General features: G+C 32.7%; 1 protein-coding gene across 4 annotated transcripts in view; it reads right to left on the bottom strand.

Moving 5' to 3' along the window:
• Positions 1-691: 691 nt before the first annotated feature.
• Positions 692-24,440, bottom strand: part of LOC149484437 (folliculin-interacting protein 1) — a 30,911-nt gene continuing 7,162 nt past the window's right edge. For all 4 annotated transcript variants that reach the window (XM_089700555.1, XM_089700556.1, XM_089700557.1 and 1 more), the window contains exons 3-13: positions 23,005-23,117; positions 21,084-21,262; positions 18,712-18,816; positions 18,151-18,287; positions 16,450-16,568; positions 13,108-13,248; positions 10,865-11,014; positions 6,679-8,192; positions 4,835-4,961; positions 3,553-3,664; positions 692-2,477 (exon numbers count right to left, since the gene is read on the bottom strand). In XM_089700555.1, coding sequence (XP_089556681.1) covers positions 2,271-2,477; positions 3,553-3,664; positions 4,835-4,961; positions 6,679-8,192; positions 10,865-11,014; positions 13,108-13,248; positions 16,450-16,568; positions 18,151-18,287; positions 18,712-18,816; positions 21,084-21,262; positions 23,005-23,117 — 2,904 coding nt within the window. In that variant the 3' untranslated portion in view covers positions 692-2,270. The remainder of the gene's footprint in view (positions 2,478-3,552; positions 3,665-4,834; positions 4,962-6,678; positions 8,193-10,864; positions 11,015-13,107; positions 13,249-16,449; positions 16,569-18,150; positions 18,288-18,711; positions 18,817-21,083; positions 21,263-23,004; positions 23,118-24,440) is intronic.

Genomic DNA, 24,440 nt, shown 5'->3' with positions numbered 1-24,440 from the left:
AAACCGAAATATTTTTTTGACGTTCGCGTTCAAACAAATAACTGAACTCTTCAGATTTGTAATATTTTAATTGATATAGGTAGTATATCTCATAAAACTAATTATCTACTGAAATACTACTGTTCTTTATACTTTGAAACCATTTTAATAGCTTATTAATTTAAATTAATTAAGTTCTTTTAAAAATTCTACAGCATTAAAAAATGTATTTGACTAATCCAACGTACATTTTAAACATTTAATATTTGCGTTCACAATACAACCGCGTGAAACTTACCTGAAAAGCTTTCACAATCATTTCTTAAGAGGAAAAACATTGTCGAGATTCCTTTCTATAGGTATGTAAATAAGAAGCAAACACTTTTGTATTTTATGATGTTCCCAAGCTATTATTTCGAGGGCTGCTGTGTAAGTTTTTTTATGATATGAGTTTGTTTAGTTTAAATATTATTTCGAACGTTACAATAGATTTAATAAGTGAATGTGGTGTTTTGATAGTGGTAAAAAAATGGTGTTATTTTTGCTTTTTCTAGCATATTGCGTAACTAAATATTGTAGGAAGTACACTCAATATTTATATCTTTGTTATTTTTTTATTACCCATACTACTTGATAAGTCATACAAATTATTTACAAAAGGAGCTTTTCATTTCATCTATAAGTAATAATATGTAAAATGAATAAAAACACATTTCAATATGAAAAAATAATTTATTAATCGACTAAAACGTATAAAAATATCAATAAAATTTGTTACATCACATGATATACTTTATAACTTATATCCACTTATATTAAGGTACATGATTTGAGTAAAATAATAAATATAAATCAAATTTAAAATTTATTACTAACTATATAACTAGATGTATTTTAAAATATTATGCGCCTAAATGAGATGGAATATGGGTCACAAAATTTGCTAAAGAAAAACGAAACAAGGCCTGATATATCTCAAAAGCCTAAATAATTAAAAATAAATTAAAATCCCCACCAGACTGCAAATCTTCACATAAAAAGTTTTTCTATACATTGCATTATTATAGATAACAGATAATATTTTTTATATCTGCTCTAAGACCAGAAATAAGAAGTTCCACAGATTAAAAATCATGCTCAATACACTCTTGAGTCTATTAAAATAAACGGCTACGAAAGAGGTTAAAAATCTTAAAATATAGCCAGTATAATATTAATTAATTTTGCCTACTACTTGGGATAATTTTTAAAATTCTAATATATAATAGCAAGTTATGAAAGTTTAAATGGCTACATATTAAGATTCTTAGCTATGAATAATAAATATACAGAAATCACAGATATTACCTTAAAATAGACTTCACATCTTACAACTTTTTAAAAGTTAAAAAATGCTTTAAAGTATACTAGTTAAAATTTATTTTATACAACATTTCATAATCAATATAGCTTTTAACACTTTCAAATCATACAACAGGATTATTATATTATATAATTTCTTGATGTATATAAATAATTTAATATTCCTAATACCTACTTTTTAAATCTTAAATCCGATGTTCAATAATTAATTTGAATGAATCTTACACATGGCTTTTCTATCAACTTCATATATTCCGACGAAATCGATACATTTTTATATTACAATAAATAATTTCAAATATATTTTTTAAATTTTAATTCATATATTTACTTACACGAATAATGGACATATAATTAATAGAAGACTCGGATAAAATAAATTGTGTGTTTGAGTCTTATAAATATGCTAATAAATTTTGTTTTTTTCGGCCACTAACGATTGCGAGAATAATGAGAGAACTTATAACCCTTGTAATTTTAAAGTAAAGAAAATTTCATAAATAATTTTTTAAGGGAATTAAAATTTTTAAACCAAAACGAAAAGGTTTAAAATCAATTGAGATAGTTAAAACGAATGAACGTGACTGTAACATCACATTTAATTTGATTTTAAGTTCAATTTTATAATAAAAGCATCGGGTATAAGGTAAAATCCAAAGAAATGGACAGTTATTCATAAGTTTCACTAAGCCAATAGTTTATTGTCTAACGGCGTAAAATGGCGTTATTGTAATGAAATAAATAATTTATGAACATTTACAAATTTGTTGATCACCAAAAATTATGTGATTCATAGACGATCACCAAGAACATTCTCCCTAACTGTATGAAAAACATCTTTTCATTGGTTTACTAAACAAATAACAGGCCAACTATCTTGATTTTACCCTGCACCATACAAGAACCACCCAGAATTTTTAATCCATTTTCTACCTATAACTAATACCATATCTTGCAGCCACTTGCGGAGTATGTGTAGTCGCTACCGCTAGTAACAGAGGCACATCATTAACATCGATATTCAGAGACTTCGTGAGTGTTGTTATATCGCAGAAATCAGTTGACATCAGCATATCTGCTAGGGTCTTTGATAGCACGCAGAATTCGCGTAACTTGCTCTCTAGGAACAGGAGGCACTGCAACAAAAATAATACTGTTAGAGACACGATCTTATCCAGTTTACAATTTTTCCGGTTAGTTATTGTTTATAAGTACTCTAAAATTAACTTGCGGATCAATATATACAGGGTGTCCCACCGTCGGTATTCTAAGCTCAATGGAGGTTATAGTTTTGCATACGCTGAGTACGTAAAAAATACTTATAAAATTCCAGATGCATTTTTTTTTAAATAGATGAATTCTTAAAATTTGTGTACATCCCTAACGTCAAGCAACCCGCCCAACTTTGCCACCCGCACGTGAGCTATCGTTTAATATTATGTTTTCAGACAGAATGCTCACATTAGAGAAGCGTTATATGCCGGCTGCGCGAAACTAGAGAAGAAAACATGAATTTTAAGGAAAAATTTAGCAAAAAAATTTAGGCGTAATTTTGTTGTTTAAGTATTTTTTACGTGATCAGTGAATGCAAGACTACAAGTCTCTTCGCGCTTAGTATACCGATAGTGGGACACCCTGTATATGTATTGTCACACAATTGCACGTGATGCATTTTTTATGTGGGAGTCGAACCCGCTTCGACACGAAATGAACTCTGTGGGTGTAATACATAAGCTTGCACCAGTTAATGTATCATACCCTCATAAAAGATGAGTATCAAATAGTATCACGCGTATGCTACTGTATTTAGTGAGAGAGCCGAAGGCATTATCATTACCTTTAAAAAGTGGGCAACGCTTTTGCAAAGGCCCTTCCTCTACAGATATTTATGGGCATTACTGATCGCTTACCATCAAGCGAACGATAAGCATGTTTTCTCGAATTTACATATAAAAATAGGGACCTAGAAAAAAAGACGGGTTGCACTCTGGGAGTACCGGCAGAAGTGGAAACTTGATTATTAATGTTCAGCATGTTTGATATTTTGGAATGGTATCCGTCTTACGCATGGAATATAAGGGCTAAAAAAAATCCGTCTTACGCTTTGACGATCAGGCCACGTGTCCTGACGCGAGTTTAAGATTTTATACCCAACGCCGCTAAAGAAGTTTTCACTTCAAAAAGCAATCCCATTGGTAACAGTAAACTCACCTGATGCGGTGGCACGCAAGCTCGGCGCATAGCAGGCAGAGCGTCAAGCATGCCGCCCACCAGCGGCGACAGTCCACCGCACCCAACACCACGACCCACCACACGGACTTCCCTGCAACAAAACCACGACTATTTATCTACTAAAGGTCGCGTCATGTAAAAAGAACGCTGACGGTTAAGCTGCGCATTGGCGATTTATTGGTCTATTTGGTGTGATGAGGTGGTATAAGAATAACAAATATGTAAGTAGTTGCGAAGCCACAACTCGAGAGCCTACTTCAAAAATAAAATAAGCAGCAAATAACTTTCGTGCTAAACTCGATACATGCCAAAACACACCCCATCATCAGTTTCATCCAGCGTTTTTTTTTACATGATTCGCGTTATACTTATACCGAAAATAATTGACCGCCTCCTTGGAACCACTGATGACGCGTGAGCGTAGAACCGAGGGGTCCTGGGTTCGATTCCCGGTGGAGACGAAGAAAAAAATGTCTCGGTTTGGCAGGACACAGAAGGCTGATCACCTACTTGTCCCAAAGAAAATCGATCAGTGAAACAGATGTATGCATAATACATCTGCCCCTTACCCCACTTGGGGACATGGGACTTCACTTATACCGAACATTCACCTCACATTTGCTCGAATACGCAATCCCACAAGTGTAAGACATTTTTAATTAGCATTTTTTAAGCTATTGCATAGCTTCTATCGCGGGCCTTGAGCGCGGGGACCAAATCCAGAAATTTAGTAACGAAAAAACCTCACGCTCCCCACGGGGACGGGCGCGGAGGTGTGGCTTGAAGGCATAGCATGCAATAGCTTTACCGCGGCAGTCCCCGAGTGCCACACGTCTTTTTCATACATGAGAGCATACGCAACGACAGAACGCTAGTTGTACGCATTTTTGCAAGCAAGTGAAGTTTCAGTCTTTTGCATCTTAAATAGACTGAATACAAGGTTACAAGAACTGAGAGAAACTGTGAATTTTAATTTTTCATACTTATTAATAATTATGTAGACTTTATAGAAATTTTAGAACATTAAAACCTAAAAAAAAATGTGTGCGTGTACTTTATTATTCAAAAAATAATTTACTATATGCAACTTTACAGAAATACGTCAAATCACGCGTGGTAGGGATAAGAAAAAGATGGCGCGTAACGGAAAAATGTCACGCGTAACGAAAAAATGTTACACTGAATTTTTTTCCAACCCCGATAAAGAAGTTTCACTTCAATAATTGAATTAATTAAATATCCGTAGCACACTGAAACTTACCACGTATTCGTATCTCCAACAATAGCAACCGCCTGCATTGGCGAATCTAAAGTTTTATTCAGGTACAGAGTCAAATCTAAATCTCTCTTCAAATCCGCTTCCCACACTTTTGGACTTGCTAGCGTCCCTGCAAAAAACAAAAAAAAATATATTAATTAAAAAGACTAGTGTAAGTATAGAAAATTTACTTTATCGTAATCATAAAAAATAATAACTATAAAAATTTGCAACTGGTCTCAATGACTTTTATGTATGACTACATAGCATAAAAAAATTAAATCAAAGTCACGTCTCGCTGTCTGTCTGTCCTTTTGTTTGCTTAGTTCTTTATAAAAACGGAAGGGATTTTTATGTGGTTTTTATAATAGAAACATAAGCTGTGCAGTCGAGCCGGGGCGAGTCGCTAGTGCTAATCTTAATATATATAAATCTCGTGTCACAATGTTTGTCCTCAATGGACTCCCTAAACTACTTAACCGATTATAATAAAATTCGCACACACTGTGCAGTTCAACTTGAGAAGGATAGCTTAAACGTGTAGGTACCACGGGCGAAGCCGGGGTATTAGGACTATTAGGTACATTTGTAAACATATCGGGAAGAATTATAAAAAATGAAAGTTGGTATTTTACTTTCAGTGAAATTTTTATCTAAAACAAATCAGCTCAATCAAGAATACTAAATATTTGAAAGATAACAAATACTATCTCACTGTATTTTTCCTTTCCTTCCTGACACTCCTTATCAAGTCAGATAGTGACAATATGTTACAAATTTCTAAAAAACTTATTATCTTTGATAACATATTTGTATATTGTATTTAGAAGTTCATTAAACGATTCTAGTTATTATTTATTTACATTATATACATGGTATTTTCCACATTTCATCAGTCACGACTGGGAATAGTTTGTTTGTTCCCAGATTGGATAACAGCACTTAGTAACAATGAGGAGTTTCTATATTATGATTTGTAAGATATATGTATTACTATAGTTAAAGTCCTTTCCACCTAAGATGATTTCTGTGACACATCGATTTTTGACACGTATAGAGATGTCGGTTACTGAAATCGTATCAATTGTTTCCGATAATCGATAATATTCTATATGGAAATGAAATCGATTTGAATAAAGTACCAAAATTAGTTATTTCGGCATTTCGCCAACAATTAACTAAGGAAACTTAGCAAACAACAGCAACAAAAAGTCAACAATAACAATTAGTAACAATAACAGAATACCACGTAAAGTATCAATATAAAAATGCAACTTGTATACAAGGCTGACGCACTCGTACAGACGATTGACTCGATTGACAAACGATCACAAGATGGGCGCCGATTATATGATTTTCCAACTCTATGATTTTTCAACGATCCATTTCATGTACACGAATTGCGTAGGTATTATATTTTTGTGTTATTTTATTTTATTTTTCATTATATTAAACTAAACAATACTGTTTTTTATTTATAAGCTTACGATGTTTCTTTTTTATATTTTTGGTAATAATGCCGCCATAAAATAAAAATATTATGCACTAAAATTATTTTGACTTTTTGAACATAAAATACGTAATTCGGAACACGATGAAGTGTCACAGGAATCATCCTAGGTGAAAAGGACTATAGTACTAGTTAATCGCCCGCGGCTTCACCCGCTTTGTCTAAAACCTAATAGAGTATACATACTAAAACCTTCCTCGTGAATCACTCTGTCTATTAAAAAAAACCGCATCTAAATCCGTTGCGTAGTTTTAAAGATTTAAGCATGCAAAGGGACATAGGGACAGAAAAGCGACTTTGTTTTATACTATGTAGTGACTATGCAGTAAAGTCTTACCTTGTAAAATTAAATCAGGTACATAATGGTCGGTGACTCCTCCCAGTAACGACACATCGAAACCGGAACGAACTTGCAGTGCAGTCTTAAAACTTATCCCCGTCAAGGGAAATTCTATCACTTCTTTAACATCTACACTCTCTCTCTTACTAACTTCTACTATATCCTTCTCTTTCCTCCTAGTCTCGTTTTTCTTAGCGTTAATGATAACTGTGTTTTCTTTCTTCTTTCTCACGAATGTTTTTGGCGATAGCTCTCTATGTTTCTCTGGCTCGTGTACGATCGTTTCCTTCGCGTATTGCGGCTCCGCTTGTCTCGGCATATCATTCATATATTCCATTTCCGAAGCGTTCGTAGGCGTCTGCAGTAAAGACTCCATCATTTGGCATTTGTAACAAGTCTCGCACGTCTCCTCCTGTATCTGCGGCACGACCGTCGGATCGAACTGGAAATTGTCCAATTTCAAGTTCCCCGGTTTCCCGATATAGTGTCTATCTAGAATCTCTAAGTTTTTGCTCTTCATATAATTGGTCACTATCTGTGGATACTTATCGAACTCAAACTTAAAACCGGAATGTTTGATAGGTTTGGAATGTTGAAGCGTTTGGTTGCAGCACTTGGTACTGCTGTTGCCGTTGGGCTGGTTACGATTACAATTTTCAGTGCAGTCCTCTTTTTTCTCTTCCGTTCCCGTCGTCGGAGGTTCCGAGTTGACAGGCTCGGTCTGAACTTTCGACGACTTTTTCACGCTTTTACCACCAGATTTATTCTTCAAACCGACTAGCTTCTCATTATCACCGAGCACAAACAACACTTTGTTATCCACATCACTCTGGTCCGAGACGGATGATTTCTCACTCGAATCTGAAGAGTCTTTGAACGAGATCATTATTGAAGGATTCCTGCGCATTTGATTACCCTTCGACGCGTTACTCAAACGAGAACTAGAATCTAAAGCATATTCTGGTTTAGAGAGCTTTTGACTTAAATTAGTGACTGTTGTGGATTTTTTGAGGCCAACTTCGACCGCGCTTAGCAAACTTTTTTGGTTATCACTCGACACCGGATCATTGCACGTAACCGTTAAATTGTCTTTATTACACAACGTACTATCACTACCACTGACATTTTGCACTGAACACACTTCTAAGCTTTCCATGAAAGATTTTTCTGTCTTTTTAACACACGTCACTCTGATTTGACTGTGGTCAAAGTCTTGGTACACAAAATCGTTTCTCTTCACGTCACCACACCGCATGAAGTATGTTAAGACACTTAAAAGTCTGTTGATGAATTGCCTATTGGTGGATCCCGCGACAATAGTCCTTGCAGTTCTTGGCGGGAAGCCGATACTGCCGCAGAGGTCACCTAACTGCGCCCACAGTGCGTTGTAAGTTCTTTGGGAATCTCGCTTTACAGGGAGCTTGGTTGGGTCGACTGTATCGTAGGGACTAACGGTCGTAACCCAACCAAGATGATACGTGAGCACGTGGGTTAGGAGGGTGCTGATGAAACTGTAAATAAAAAAAATATTTTATTGACTCTTAATAAATATCGTATAGAACTATCCTAGGCACGTGTTTACGTGACGTTACGTAAACCATTCAATAAAAGACTCGTGCAATCGTCATGCTCATTGATACCTTGAATTTAATACGACATACGATACGTTAACGATAGCTTGGCATAAACATCCTACAAACAGGAAGTTTAGTACGCAATTGCCAATTATTTAAGCCTCATTACATTACTTTATATCTTTTCAATTATAGAATCGAATTTCATCACACGAATCCCGCCCACATAAGTTACACAACGGATTCTTACGATTTGTAAGCGTCAATCTTGAAAGTAATTCGCATCACGTGAGTGCCGCGTAAACAAAGGACGTAAATATGAGCGGCGAAAATACAAGCCGCGGCTAAATATACCGCGTTCTCGACATGGCTTCCATTCACACGTTCGCGTATGTAATTATCGGACAAAAGTTACGGGCCAAAGACACGCGTATCTTTTTCGCTTAGCGATCATTAATCGTGAAAGCGCTTTGGACACTGTCCAAGAAAACATCTAGTATCTATCAACGTCTCACTACCGGATTAATTACGTGAGATTAAGCGATTGTGTAACCGAAGTTTAACTACTAATTATATTGAATGCTTTTATTGTGGCGTACTAATGGCTGTCTCTCAGTCACACATGACATTTCTTAAATACTCCCCTGCACGTCCCATTACGAATTCGGATTCATCCAACGGATGTATTGACAACTAGCCAATTTAACGTTCCTAATGTCCATTCACATTAAATTCATACAATAGTATTAACAAGAAATATTCTCTTATAGAATAATATTACGACATATGTTGCAATAGTTAATCTTCATGCACCAAGCAAGGATCTGTCAAGAATTTCATCCTAATATCCTAGGCTAATGAATACCCATATAATATGAACGTTTAGATAATATTTACCCAGTAAGTGTGCTAAATACAACTGTGTGACAACTATTATATGAAATTAACATATAGGTGATAATTTGCGCATCCGAGAATCTACTACATGTTATCTAAATGCTTAATAGGACAATTCATTTAGAAGGAATTCCTTAAGCGTCTATTTTTTAAAAAAAAAGCTATAAAAAGTAAAGTAATCAAAATTCAACGTCATTATGTGCACACCTTAACAATCATGTGATTCGTTTGTAATAAAGCAGCTACGTCATTAAAACGACAGAATGTACGGCCGATTTAAATATAGTGTTAAAATATTTTTATCACCTGCGCACGTTACTTTTTACGTGTACATTTCATGCAAACATCTGGCAACAATATAATTTTTAATTACATAAAGTTGCTTTCACTTGTCTCAAATCTTCAAAAAATCCAACAAAATTAAAAAAAAAAACTGAAAAGCTCATAGCGTGAACTGTAAACTACGTAAACCGATGTTTTTTCTTTATTTTTTCTAAACCAGTATATTTGTACGTCTAGCCGGTTCAATAGTATTAACATTTGGCTTCATATCAAAACACGAATGAAACAAAGACGTCAATTGTAAGGGACGTTCTGATTTTACAGATAAACAGTACCCGTGTGATGTTAAAACTTAAATAGAATCTTTTTTTTCGAACAGACAGTTTCTTTTGTAATAAAAAATTAAACAAGACGATAGATTTGAATTTCAGTGTATCGTTCTATTTTTACGTAAAATGTTCTTGTATGAGTTTTTTTTTTCTGATAAAATTTGCGAAATAAAATTATTTTGATAATTAATAGATTACAAATGCTTAAAATATCCAAGATAAATATACAGAATTTAAAAAAATATAACAAAAATCCTACGTCTGATTTAATGATAACAAAAATCTAGATAGTATTTTTATAGTAATAATGAGGAACGAACGCTCAATCACGCGCAGTTTTTTCTATTTTATTTATACTGAACATTTTAATCTTACTCAATTTATAAATGCCTCGAGGCCTTACTTGAGTGTCTGTCTAGAGTACCTAGATGTAGATAGAATCATCAAAATTGATATTATAATAGGAGTATTCTAACTTATTTTAAACATAACTGAACCATATATAGCAAATTCGGTCACATTATATTATAACGAAAGCTATTTTTTATTTGTGATATTTTTTAAAATAAAATAAAATAAAATCAATCTCATAATATCTACAAGAATGTTAAGTGCAGACAGTAGCTTGCAATAATACCATCTATCTTGTCAGATAAGACAACTATGTATATCATTTAGACAAAATCCGAATATTATTATCCTTAATCTTCAGTTATTTGATAAACAGACAACATGACCGATAATAAGACTATCGTGAAACGAATCCGGTCACTGTCATTGAAACACTCCGATCAAAATCCTGATTAAAAAAACTTAAAAAAGGTCGAGTCACATTTTTTTCTTTCATAAATGAAGGCAGAAGTTAAAGGGGCGGACTTTTCACTTCTCTTTACTTCAGTCTTAATCGACGTCAAGAAATTAAACACACATATTATCACCTTTGTCTCTGTAAAGAAGTTTTAACCCATGTTCAGATGTATCGCAAATCATCCCATAAAGAACTTTTGCTGAAGTTACTAGTAACCTTATAAACTTTATTATATAGTATAATAATCTTATTATAAACCTTATTTAACAGCCCATAAGGTTCCATTTACTTACAAGTTAGTACTCTTCGTGTCTCCCACACTGATGACAGAACACAGATCGGATAGTAACGTGTCAGCTATTTTATTCCTCTGTCTTTGCTCGCTGGTTACTAGGTTCAACCAAACCGGCTGCAAACGCGCGCCGAACATTAGGTCTGACAACCTGAAATATAAGTTTCTAAATTTTACTTTGTTCCATGCAAGTTTTATGGGATTTTCATAGACTGAACCATGATATTATTATCATAAGTCTGTAGTTTATTAGATGAAAATAACGTTTAACCACGTGTAACCAATCAACACCGACATAAAGCAGTAATATACATAATATTATTATGCTTTTTACATTTTGTATCACTGATTTAAGAGATTACTATTAAGCAAAAAATATTTGTTGTTTCAATAAACAATGTTATTTTTTGCACGGGTCGATGTATTAGATATGGTTGATAGCAAAATATGTTCGTTATCGTAACTTTAATCTAGCTAAATTGATTAGGTATTTCATTATGTAATAAATAATTAGTCTATCTTATCTTTTTAATTATCCAAAGTACATAATCCAATTTTAATTAAATATTATTAAGAAGTCCACATTCTTTTTGTTTTTTTTTTTATGAACGAAATAGTCTATAGAGATTTTACTTTATCGCCCCGCCCTTCACGAATTGTAATATAGAAACGGACGCATCTATTTTCATCTACACGTGTCACTTTTTATTACTATCCCGTCAAAACTTCGTAAAAAATGTTAAAAACGATTGCATCATTTGCCGAAAGAATAACCAAATCTTACATATTTCTTTAGTAACCTTTCTTCGAGTAAACGTTCATGGGTTTAATTAAAGGTCCGTATAGTTGATAAACTAAGGAATAGAAAGAAGCCCGTGTAGTTCTACTCGATATGAGAGTAGCAAACTCGTGTATGCATTATATACTTCGTCACTTATCGTCATTTCGGCAAGTTGCCACGCTCACTGCATAATACTGTCGTATGACAGGAAACACGTAGGTACAGCTAACTACGCTATATTTGGAAAGCATGGAAGGCAATGTCTAAAGAGCGTTCCAAAATGTATCGATCCATAATAATATGGCATTGGGCAGCACCGCCTGTTATGTATCCATTAACTAAATCTAAAAGTATATTTTTTTTTGAGTTTTTTTTTTATATCAAAAAGAAGCAAAAGTTAACTTTTGATTCATGAAAAATCTGGCTCGAACAAATTAGTTTTAATATCTCTACGTGATGGTAATAGCGTAGGCAGAACTAAATATGTAAAATATCAAGGCAACTAAATAGTCAGCTTTCACGATGCACTTATAAACAAATCTGAACGTCCTAGAATTACACCTACGATACTATTTGTGTATTTAACGTAATGCTAATTTAACTGATTTAACAGCACTTCATTGAATACAGAACTTACTAATTAATTATCAATAAGAATAGTGATATAATTATGAACATGTATTTATTGAGGACTAGCTGCTCCGCGCGGTTTCACCCCCGTGGCTCCACCCCTGTTGGTCGTAGCGTGATGATATATAGCCTATAACCTTCCTCGATAAATGGGCTATCTAACACCGAAAGAATTTTTCAAATCGGACCAGTAGTTCCCGAGATTAGCGCGTTCAAACAAACAAACAAACTCTTCAGCTTTATAATATTAGTATAGATATACAACTTGAAAACGTCTTAAAAGAGCGCAATCTTTATAAGCAGCAATAGTTTACTAACATAAATAGGTATAAGACATCAAGTATGTGACAAGTGAAACTTCGTAAAAAGTAAAAATATCATTTCACGCTTTCAATCATGACCAAAATTTCATTTCGAGCAAATTTCTTTATTGCACTTAAAGAATACAAAACAATGTTTACCATCCTAGAAATGAACGTATTCATAGTAGCTTGGCGTGTTTTCTACATAGCAAATTTCAACGAATTTTATACCGACCGTTTTACAAACAATTATATGGTTTTTAGGATGTTCCCTTTGCTTATAATCACTGTGGTTTATCATCATTCAACATGGTAATTTTCGTATAGAAATGCTATTCTACTGAGTATGAATAGTACCTACATCATCAAGATACATGTAGTAAAATTCGAAAAGAGCTTATTAGAATAAGCTCAAGTTTCAACTACAGGTTAAAATACGACTATATAATTTGTAGTAGTAGTAATTGCAAAACATCAAAACCATAGCAGTAAATTCTATAATCGATGCAAGTAACAGTAACTATAACTTACCATCTAACCGCATCTTCTGTAGCCGCATGTAGGGTAGACACGAATTTTCGTTCGGCGCCCGCACGTAGTGTGGCCAGTCGCAATCGACACACGAGCGACTGCAGTTGGTTGGAATGTTGCACGCAGCGACGGATCACTTCCCTATTGATTTTATTTTTATTAAGTTAATTAATGTCACAACGCAGTTCAGATTTTCTTTAGAAGTATGACATGTAATAATAAGTTTGGTTTATTTATTTTGTATTAAAAAAGGTTTGGTAGATAGCCGCCCGAAAATAAAAAGACGCCAAATTCGATCATTGTCTTTCATAATAGATGAATTAAAAGTCCGGAAAACGTATCACAATCTATATTTCAAGAAAAAGTTACTTTTTCGTTTCTCATTTCCGCAATCAAGACAATTTCTTTACCTTAAAGGTGCACACATAATATGTATTTCGCAATTTCTGAAAAATTCTTAATAACAATATATTCAACACATTTACATTCTACTTCATCATTATTTATTTTACTGTCGTCGTATCATATTTGGGCTATTTAGATATGAAAATCACCTGATCTCGAGTGCAAATATTATGATGAAAGGTATTAATTTTCGCTACGTATCGATAATATTATTTGTACACGATATGATTCATTGTCACATGATTTACTACAAAATCCATTGATTATACTCAATGTACCTATACACTGGGGTAGATCCCTTTAAAAATAATAAAAAGTGCAAAAAAATCGCAGTCGGATGAAACCCATTAGAAAAGGAGGGGAATATGATGAAAATTAAAGGAAAAATAAATTACGGTCAATCCGAGTTCGGGAAAAGGGAGGGGGGAGCTTTTAAGAGAAAAAAATGGTTTCTCTTGATTTCCGACAAAACTACAAGTCCTACGGAAAAAAGTTCAATGGCACAGTTGTAGATAATAAAAAGATCTACAACTTTTGTATTGACAATTTTTTCACATAACCTCAAAATTTAGGTGAAAAATTCAAAAAACCAAGTTTTTGGTTTTTTATTTTTATCTACTTCAAAATTTATGTTTTTTCTACGAAATTTGGTGGAAACTTGCTTTATTATGTCCCAAATACACTGTAATTTATTTGACTGAAAATATTTATTTTTTCGCCTTATTTTGAATTAATACCAAAAAAACAACCTAATTTTCAATCGAAAAGTCACCCGTCAAAATATCAGCTTTTTTCAAAAACTTTGGGAGCCTTTTATTCATCAAAATCTCTACTTTTATATGGTGTAAAAAAAATAAACCTTACCATAGTAAATATTCTCAGGAAATGCTTACAAACAGTGTCATAATTAGCTTTTACTAAATCAGGCACACTTCTCGAACTCTATATCTTCTCTTGTATCGGCTTTTCGGTAATATTTCAAAAGAAAAAAAATTATCTGTTCTAAGTATAATATTTTACAGCATATTCAAAAGCAAAATGATGTCGATAAAAACATTTCAGGTAGTTTGAGAAGTGTGCCTGATTTAGTAAAAGCTCATTTTCACACTGTTTGTATGCATTTTCTGAGAACGTTTACTATGGTGATGTTTATTTTTTTTTACACCATATGAAAGTAGAGATTTCAATGAATAAAAGGCTCCCCAAGTTTTTGAAAAAAGCTGATATTTTGACGGGTGACTTTTCGATTGAAAATTAGGTTGTTTTTTTGGTATTAATTCAAAATAAGGCGAAAAAATAAATATTTTCAGTCAAATAAATTACAGTGTATTTGGGACATAATAAAGCAAGTTTCCACCAAATTTCGTAGAAAAAACATAAATTTTGAAGTAGATAAAAATAAAAAACCAAAAACTTGGTTTTTTGAATTTTTCACCTAAATTTTGAGGTTATGTGAAAAAATTGTCAATACAAAAGTTGTAGATCTTTTTATTATCTACAACTTTGCCATTGAACTTTTTTTCGTAGGACTTGTAGTTTTGTCGGAAATCAAGAGAAACCATTTTTTTCTCTTAAAAGCTCCCCCCTCCCTTTTCCCGAACTCGGATTGACCGTAATTTATTTTTCCTTTAATTTTCATCATATTCCCCTCCTTTTCTAATGGGTTTCATCCGACTGCGATTTTTTTTTGTTTCAAAAATTATCTACTCTAGTCTACTAACCTTTATTACAACAAACAACTATCAACGTGTTTAATTTACTAAGAGTGTTTTATATCGTAAATCTCGATGTTTCACCGATAAATATTTCTACATTTTCAATTATAACTTCAAAAATTTAATGTTAAAAAATGACAATATGAGTGGAAATTAATCCATACTAATATTATAAATGCGAAAGTAACTCTGTCTGTCTGTCTGTTACTCAATCACGCCTAAACTACTGAACCAATTTTCATGAAATTTGGTATGGAAATATTTTGATACCCGAGAAAGGACATAGGCTACTTTTTATCCCGGTAAAATGACGCAATCCCGGAAATCCTACGGGAACGGGTTTTTCTTTGACTGCGCGGGCGAAGCCGCGGGCGGAAACCTAGTAATGTATAATGGAAATATACTTGGAATTAATATCACTCCTATTTTATTTTCTTTAAACCTTAACGATATCAAATTGTTTTTATACAGTCAATATAATTATAAATACGTATTCGCTGGGACATCTGCCAAAAATTAACCTACCTCAATGCTATCAAATGATACCTCATCAAATTAAATATTTTAACAGGTTTTCTAGCTATATTTAAGAATTATTTATATTCGCATTGAAAATATTTACATTCACAATGAATTCGAAATTTGTTCCAGAATATAAATTAAACACTATTTTGTGGGTTAAATCTAAATAAATTAAGCATATATTTAGATAATGTAGTTTATCCGTTTATTTTAGATAAACAGCGAGATAATGTTCTATCGTGTCACCTGACATAAACACGTTATAATATTTTGGTACTTTATATTTACCTTCCAAGTTCCATTATAAATTGTATCTATGTCGTAAAGTTAGTAAACAAATAGTAATTACTTTTCAAATGCAGTGTACTACTAAAATGTACTTTAATATAAAAGTCATAAGGTCGATTCTGTTGATTTCACTAGTGGTATGCCTTGGTATTAGTACTTGGTATTACTTGCTTGGTATTAGTACTTGGATGACCGAACTTTCTACTAGTATTTTTTGTCATTTTCTTAAAATTTATCTTAGCTAAATAGAATTACCGCCTCCATGAGTCGATTCGTTGATCTAGATCATCTATTATAAAACAATTGGTCGTTTATAACTGAGTGTTACAGACTGAAGTCAGTAAAACTTCAATCAGTATTTCTCGTAAAATTTCCAGTATACATCAATACAGTATATTATGTTTATACTTACATATCAGCACTTTCAGCCACAGTGATCAAAAGTGCTAATCCCAATTTGGTCCTTCGACACATCACTGACGAACTCGCGAGGCTATCACTTGTTCCGCTTGTCACGCTGTTGCTGTACATCTATGATAATAAATCTATTTTAAAATGTATTTTGGGGCATTTTATGGAGGAACTTCTCATATAAATATATAATTATATTAAGAGAGTATGGGCATTGTAAGTCCATTTAAAATAAAATTTGGCTTAAATATTGTTTTTTGGCATATTAGGCGATAGTTAAGGAAACAACGTCCCTTATGTAAAGCAATAGTTTGAAATTGAATAGAAAAGTATCCACATTTTTTAAATAACTTTCTCAGCAAACGGCTCAGTTCCCAAGCCATTTTACTATAATATGTAATAATGCTGACATAATGTCGGCACTATTACTCTTTAAACCCCTATTATTTTCAATAGCATTCATCAAATAGAACAAGGATCAATTGCTTGATCTGCGACCATTTAGCTGTCGTGTAATTGAAACTAATGTTAGATATGTTAATCTAGGTTACGATGATGTTAACCAGTCTAATAATAGATAAGAATAGTACATTTTTGTCTATTAAACTTGGTCGTGTTGCATTTACAAGAATAAAATGTCTTAATAATTGTAGGAAAGGCGGAAATCGTAAAAACTAACTGCATTCGCTAATATAACAGTCGAATAAGTTCTGGAACAGAAGTCATGATATCCTACATTACTGGAATATCACTGCCCTAATTCTGATTTTCCATTTTCAATTCTGGAATGTCTGGAGTGTATTGAGTCATCAATTTTGTAAATTAATCCATCAGTCCCCGGAATCACAGACACAATAGAAAATCTACAATAGATTTTCTGTCGTGCCCCGATCGGGCCTCTCGGTGGTCAATGGGTTAATAAGCTTTTTACTTTTCTACGGATTCTACCATAACCACATTCATGATAGTTCTACATGTTACATTTTCAAAGACATGTTTCATGATAATAAACAGTTCTACATGTTACATGTTACATTTTCAAAGCCAGAACTGACATCTTGGCAGAAACAACACATACAAGACCAAGGATAATAGACATAATCCCCGATCCATCAAACATCAACATTTCAACCAATTCTCACCACGAAATAAACAATATATATTATTACACCACTACTGCACCTAAATAACAATAATAATAAATCGTCACACAGATAAGAGGTTCACATGACTTAACGATAGCGGTCATTCATGTGACGAGTCACGAGTGATAGTAATCTTCCTGTGTAAACAATTACACGCTTAAATCGTCATAAATTCACGTTATAAAGGTATTAAATTTTATTTCACTTTGTGTGTGGTAATGATAAGTTAGAAATAAATGCTAAAAATCAAGGCCAGAGCAACACATAACAAAGTTACTTTTATATTTTTATGTAATTTTCGCATTTATTCTATAGCGACTAATGATGATGACACTCAAAATTTAGCAAAATCTCTCATACATAAAATTGACCAAAAACACACATACCACAAAAACATCGTATCCCAACAAGTTATTCAACTCATATTCCAAAATTAAGTAACCAACTTCCAACCATCTCCTTCCACCTTAAGTCCATAAACAAAAATAGTTAAGATTTTTTAAAGAAAAACACAATTCATAATTCCATAACCAAAACCTCTGGAACATTCCACATACCTGCGAGTCATTACTAGACACGGTCGTCACCGTTGGAACTCGAAGCGACGTGGAGGTGAGATCGAATCGAGTCGCCATGCTCTGGAACGTTCTGCGCTGCCAGCTGCCGCTCGAGCTCAGCTTGCGGCCGGGCGACGCTGGTGGGTATTACACGCCTATTTATATAGTAAAGTGCCGATGTTCTAGTAGTAGAAATTTTTATTGTCCCTTTTTGGATGACATTATCATTAATGTGGTAAACTATATCTGTTATAATTACAACAATTTTCTAGTAGTTCGTACAGAAAAATGTTGCCTTTTTAAATAAGTTATATGTAATTTCACCATTACATATTTTTATTAGGTAAATAATAGAATAGGTAAATTAAAGGTAGACTTCAACTGTTTCGTTTTGATTTGAGATCGGGGTAAATAAGTTGGGAGTAAGTGACATATAAAATACAAATTGTAGTCAATAAGTTTTAACTCAAACAATACACAGAAGAAAACTATAAATTAGAAAATTATCTGAAAATTACTCAATTATCAAAAGATAAATACTAACTTTTTGTAAATACTTACATGTAAACGAATATTCAGATTGCATGTTTCCATCCCACGTGTCCAGCATCGAGAAGAAATCGACATTAGAGCCAATAGTACTGTACGAATGGTCGCCATAGAAACCTGAAAATTATTCTTCTTTATCATGTTGAACTATAACTGAAATACGGCATTCTTATAGAGAGTAAATATTATAGGATGCAGGTCAATTGATGTTACATTTGATGTATTAATACACTATGTAGCTTAGCTGTAGCTAGTTCTGTTTTCGTTTGCGATACGCATTAAAGAAGCTTAATTAGTTTTTCGATATTTAATCCAGAACCCCTACATTTTTGTTTTTTATTAATTAACAAAGTTATGTAACTACCCAAATACCTAATGAATTTAGCTCCGATTTCCAGAGTTCTAATTTATACTGACGTAATAAAACTTGCTCTTGAACCAAGGAGAAAAACAAGGCGAATATGGCGTGAATATAAAAATAAATAACGTGATTGTTGCATAAGATTGATATGTTTAGATAATAATATGTAACATCTGATTGTCTGGTGCAGATAATATACTGTCAAGAATCTTTAGAATAAACACGAAAACTAAATAGAACTTCCATGATTATAACGCATCATATTATGAACTATTAGACTTTTTAATAGGGAGGAGAACTCAAACGAAGATACGAGTTTAGCCAATACTGCAACGTAATATTCATTGACATGTTTGTTGCAATATACAGAAAAAGAGTTACGAGAAAAATTGTTACGGCTAAACACTAAACTGACTTCGATGAAAATTAGCAGTTTACAATTTGGGTCCTTCCTTTTATTTAATACGACCCTTTCAAAAGAAAAATTAATAGATGGTGATAATTGTCATTGGCTAATGCAGTTCATCTTATTTGCTATTTCGATTGCACTATCGCATCTCAAATCTATATGCATATATGTGTAATATTTATTTGTTCCTTTACAACATATTTTGTTAAGATTCAATTACTCATAATGGTTTTTCCAATAAAGTAATGTGAAATGTCAATATTATAATCAAGCTAAGATATCAAATACGCAACATAACATGGGTACTTAGGTACTCCATAATACATAGCATTATTAGTTTTTTTCAACCATTAACTATATTATATTATACTATACAACTCAAGGATACAGGGCTATTTAATTTCACGGTACTAATAATAAACACAATAACTATTTCCCATGCCTAATTGAATTGCTTCGAATCTACTGCCAACCGCCATTTATTATGATCACACGTAGGTATGTTAAATTAGACCATTTTAAAGGTATGTAATATGTTTTTATACCCTGTACATATTTCGTGCCTTTTGAAACAGTATTTATAAAAAAAAATGAATTGATAGCGAAAATTTTCATTACAATTTCTAATCTTTCAAAATATAAAAAAAAAATTAGAATTTGGTGTTGACTGAACCATAATTCCTATTCTTTACTTTATAAATATTAAATACTATACGTATTATATTCATAATAAAAATAAACATAATCAAAATACGCGCTGCATCGCTCGCATGAACATCACGCTATTGTGTGGCAGCCATCCCTCATATAATCTCGTATTTCACCCCCTTTGCTCTACTTATATATTTATAAAAACCCGTCAAGCGTAAAAACACATACACATACAAGCACGTTATACTATCACAATTATAAAATAATTTGGAAAATCCAAAAGTGCACGCCTCATAATTTTTTTTAATAAATATTTATTAATTATTATTTTTGTTTATTTAATAACAATTAAACCACATCGAATCAGACCCTGAAAAATGAAAGGGTTCTATTCCTGAGCATACTCAAGCGTAAGAGAAAAAAAAAGACTCGATTAGTAAAGTATTTCGGTCGCTATCGTGTTAACAAGAAAAAGGATCCGCACATACAGACACACGGACGTCCAAGACAGAACTTTTTTAAACTGTTTTTTAACTAGTTTAAATAACAAAAATGACATCAAAAATATCATGAACGTTAAAAATAGTGTTTTTTCTTAATATGTGTGTGTATGTATTATCTTACAAGTGCAATGTATGATACATAAAGACATTTTAAGTTTGAAAAATCAGATGTTTTGCGCGAAGTGACAGTAGTACCCACCTCAACGCTTCGCTTATGAGGCGTGCAATAGGTATGAATAGTGCTGTCATTTATTTGTTTTCCTAAAAGCTATATAGCTGAACTAGCCGTCCGCCTCTACTCTGCCTGTGGTATTTACATAGCCTGAAACACTCTAATAAAATCTGTATAAAATCGGTCCAGTAGTTCCTGAGATTAGCGCATCAATCGAACAAACTGTTCAGCTCTTTTTCATTAGTATGTACTGGTTAAGACAATAAAATAATGAGAAAAAATACCTACCAGAATCTCCTCTATCAATCGAGAAGCTTAGTGACACTCCCTCCTCCCGTAACGGCATATTTAGAGGAGTGGAACAACTCCGCAACTCGCTGGTAACATTAGCATTGATGTCCGTCTTGCGATCCGCTCGACTGATCCGCCGGGAGTTCGGGACGAAGAACATCTTTGTACACATCAACCTGGGTGGAAGAAAATGCTTATTCATAATATACTGGCTGTATAACATCTCTGTACACATCAACATGAGTGGAAGAAAAATCGTAGAAAACCATTCTTAATATTCTTACCTAACTAGACTTGAAATATAGTCTATGTCAATTTTTTAAGGGCATTAATGTACCTAAAACGCTATATTACATTAGAAGATAGCGCAAAATTTATACGACATAAGCGTTATGAATTAAAACTTCTAATATGTAATGGTTTCAGGGTGGTGATATAATATGTGTATTTATATTTTCTTGAGAAACTAATGTAAATGTAAACGATTGAATGCAACATATAAAAGCACTTAAGATTCATCAATTTAGAGATGAGCAAATATCGTCTTCAAAAGAAGAAAAAACATACTTCAACAAAATAAATTAAAGAGAAATTCCATTCTAATGATATTACAATGCAAGAAAAGTCAATAATCTCATGTATATTTAATAAATCGTTTAAATATAATAACTGAGGAATATTTATTAAGGTCACAATGTAACCGTATCTTGGCAATTTGATAAGCACACATTAAGAAGGACACTGGTAATGGAAGGAACATACTGGTGTAATGATAATATCATATTACATAAACGTATTATATTAAAACAAGTGTCTCTTATTATTTTATAAGAGACATAAGACTAGTTCATAATGTTCTCTTAACAAACAATATATGTACCTTGGAATAGAAGAGCTTTTTGTTGTCACTTCGCCTTAAATTCTGCTTTCTCAATTCGGTGGTACCAATTAGAAGTTCAATAAGAATCCAAAGCACTACATTATGAAATACATATAACGAATTGTCGAGTTTGAGTTTATATTTTATGCAGTATTTACTCAGGGAACTACAATCATTAGGTACCTATCCCCCTCAAACCAACTTCTGTTCTGAAATTCCATCCTTAGAATACGAGATAATTTTATCATGGCGATAGCGTGATTCAATAAATCACCGCTCTACTTAATCACTTAAGAACCGCTTTACTTCGTTGTGTAAACGATCATATAATAAATTGCCTGAACCGGCGATTATTACCTAAATCAAAATAAATCTGGTTCCCGCCACTTACGGCCGGCTGCTATTCGCGTATTCAAACAATCTATTTCTACGATCGTGATACGAATGGAACGATTTATAGATGTTGAGATACAATCGAATTCATAGGGTTAAGGTCAAATTCTACATTTCGTTTTAACGGTAATTCAGCAATGATATTTCCTTCGTCTATTTGGACCACCCATTGTGACCTATCTCTATGGACATTTCAGATTTTAGATGTTTAGTGTCCAAAAAGTTTTTAATTTTGTTTTTTGATCACCCCATACTTCAATCAAATCCAGAAACTTTTGTATTAACATGCTAACTATAAAACTTGCAATATCGTCTTTGTAGAAAAGATCCTTCCAAATTCGTCCTTCTCTACGTAAGAAATGCCAACTTTGCAAATTCTTTAATATCATCAAAGAAGTTGCAAAGATCAACAGAGTGATTAGTGAACAATCGAAGGAAGTCCGACATTACAAATATGTACAATTTTGTCAACATACTAAGTAATATTTGTAGACGACAATATAACAACTTTTAAAAATACTGATATGGCTAAACTATTTTAAGCCTCATGTACTATAAATAACGTCTAATCTATTAAAAACTATCCAAATATACATGTCACATATGAGATTGATAATAATCAACAGTTATGTTCTAGATAATTACCTTTTCGGGTCGTCCATGATGTGGATTTTGAATGACACACTCTTGCAGTTCATAGCGACAGCGCCGAATATCATCTCACCGAGCATGCCCGCGTCTGATGCTGGTCCCTTATACTGAACAGAAACAATTTCTTTAAAACACTAAATATAAAAATAAAAATATATAAAATTAAAAATAAAAATAAATCTATATAATTTACTTATATACAAGTAAGTAGTCTTAATTTAACACCACTTCTATCATACACCATCGTATTTTAACGATTTTTGGTTTGTTAGATTTGTCTCCTTTGGTAGTGAAATTGGAAAGCTTACAACAAATTGTCACCCCAGGGGAGGTGAGGTAAGCGGCTAGTTTAAAATAGTGTTAAATTCAAATAACTCAAACAATAGAATTCCTCTTATTTGTCCTCACCACAATAGAATCTGGGTTAATTATAAACAAACGTTAAAACAATATTAACTTATCTATTGTGCCAAATAGCTAATCTAGGTGCATTTAATATAAATAAATTTGGTCGATTTCGGCAAATAATATATCAGTTAAGAATATAAATGCAAACCATGGTGGTACAGTTTATAAGTATATATATATATTATAGTGTTTTTATATAGGTACTTAAAGATAAGATCTATATTAAACTAGATTTTATCTTCATTTAATCAGCGTGTGATGGTGTCGAATTTAAACTTTCACATCTCTAATTCTAACAGGAAGTTAAATTGAAAGAGATTATTATATTAGTGTTTTAGATTCAAACTGAACTTAATCATACTGAACAGAATGGAGTTGTAAGATGAGAGAACCAAGGTCACAATAAAGTTTAGAATTAACAATGCATAATTGTTATTCTAAACTTATTTGCATGGCAATAAGTGCATAAAACCTGCTAACTGGTATAATGAATATAATAAACGATAAATAGAAAGGAAAAAATACTGTCAAACCTACGATTGTAAGTACCTATTGCAATGCAGATAACAGCCAAGTGCCAACCTTTGACGACTTAAGAACGTAATAGATGACGCATAAGGAAAAGCATCTGCTGCAAATTATAAAGCAGATGCGTATTTTAATTTTAATGGCGCGGAATCTTCAAAACATAACCCGTTCTATGGAATATTGTTTGCACTTGGTAAACAGTTTTGATTGTGATAGGTCGTTGTAAACATCGGCATATGTCGTTACCAGGCAGATAATGATTATTATATTAGCATAGCATATTTATGTATATATGTGATAAAACCTAATTTTAATTAGCGTAATTCTATGCAAACAGTTTCTATTTAGAAATTTTATGAGTAATTTAGTATAAAATAAGTATATTTACCTAACTACCTATGTTAAGAGGTAGTATTTGTTTGGCTCTCTAGTCTCTAGTAGCATAGCTTTATCTCTCCTCTCAATTATTAAGTCAACTATAAAATTATAATATT

This window comes from Colias philodice, chromosome 11, assembly GCF_061535455.1.
Source record: "Colias philodice isolate Cphi_HAF_F1 chromosome 11, ilColPhil1 Martin Lab GWU primary, whole genome shotgun sequence".
Taxonomy (NCBI): domain Eukaryota; kingdom Metazoa; phylum Arthropoda; class Insecta; order Lepidoptera; family Pieridae; genus Colias; species Colias philodice.
Note: the sequence above shows the minus strand (reverse complement) of the source record. Positions and strands in the feature narration are given on the sequence as shown.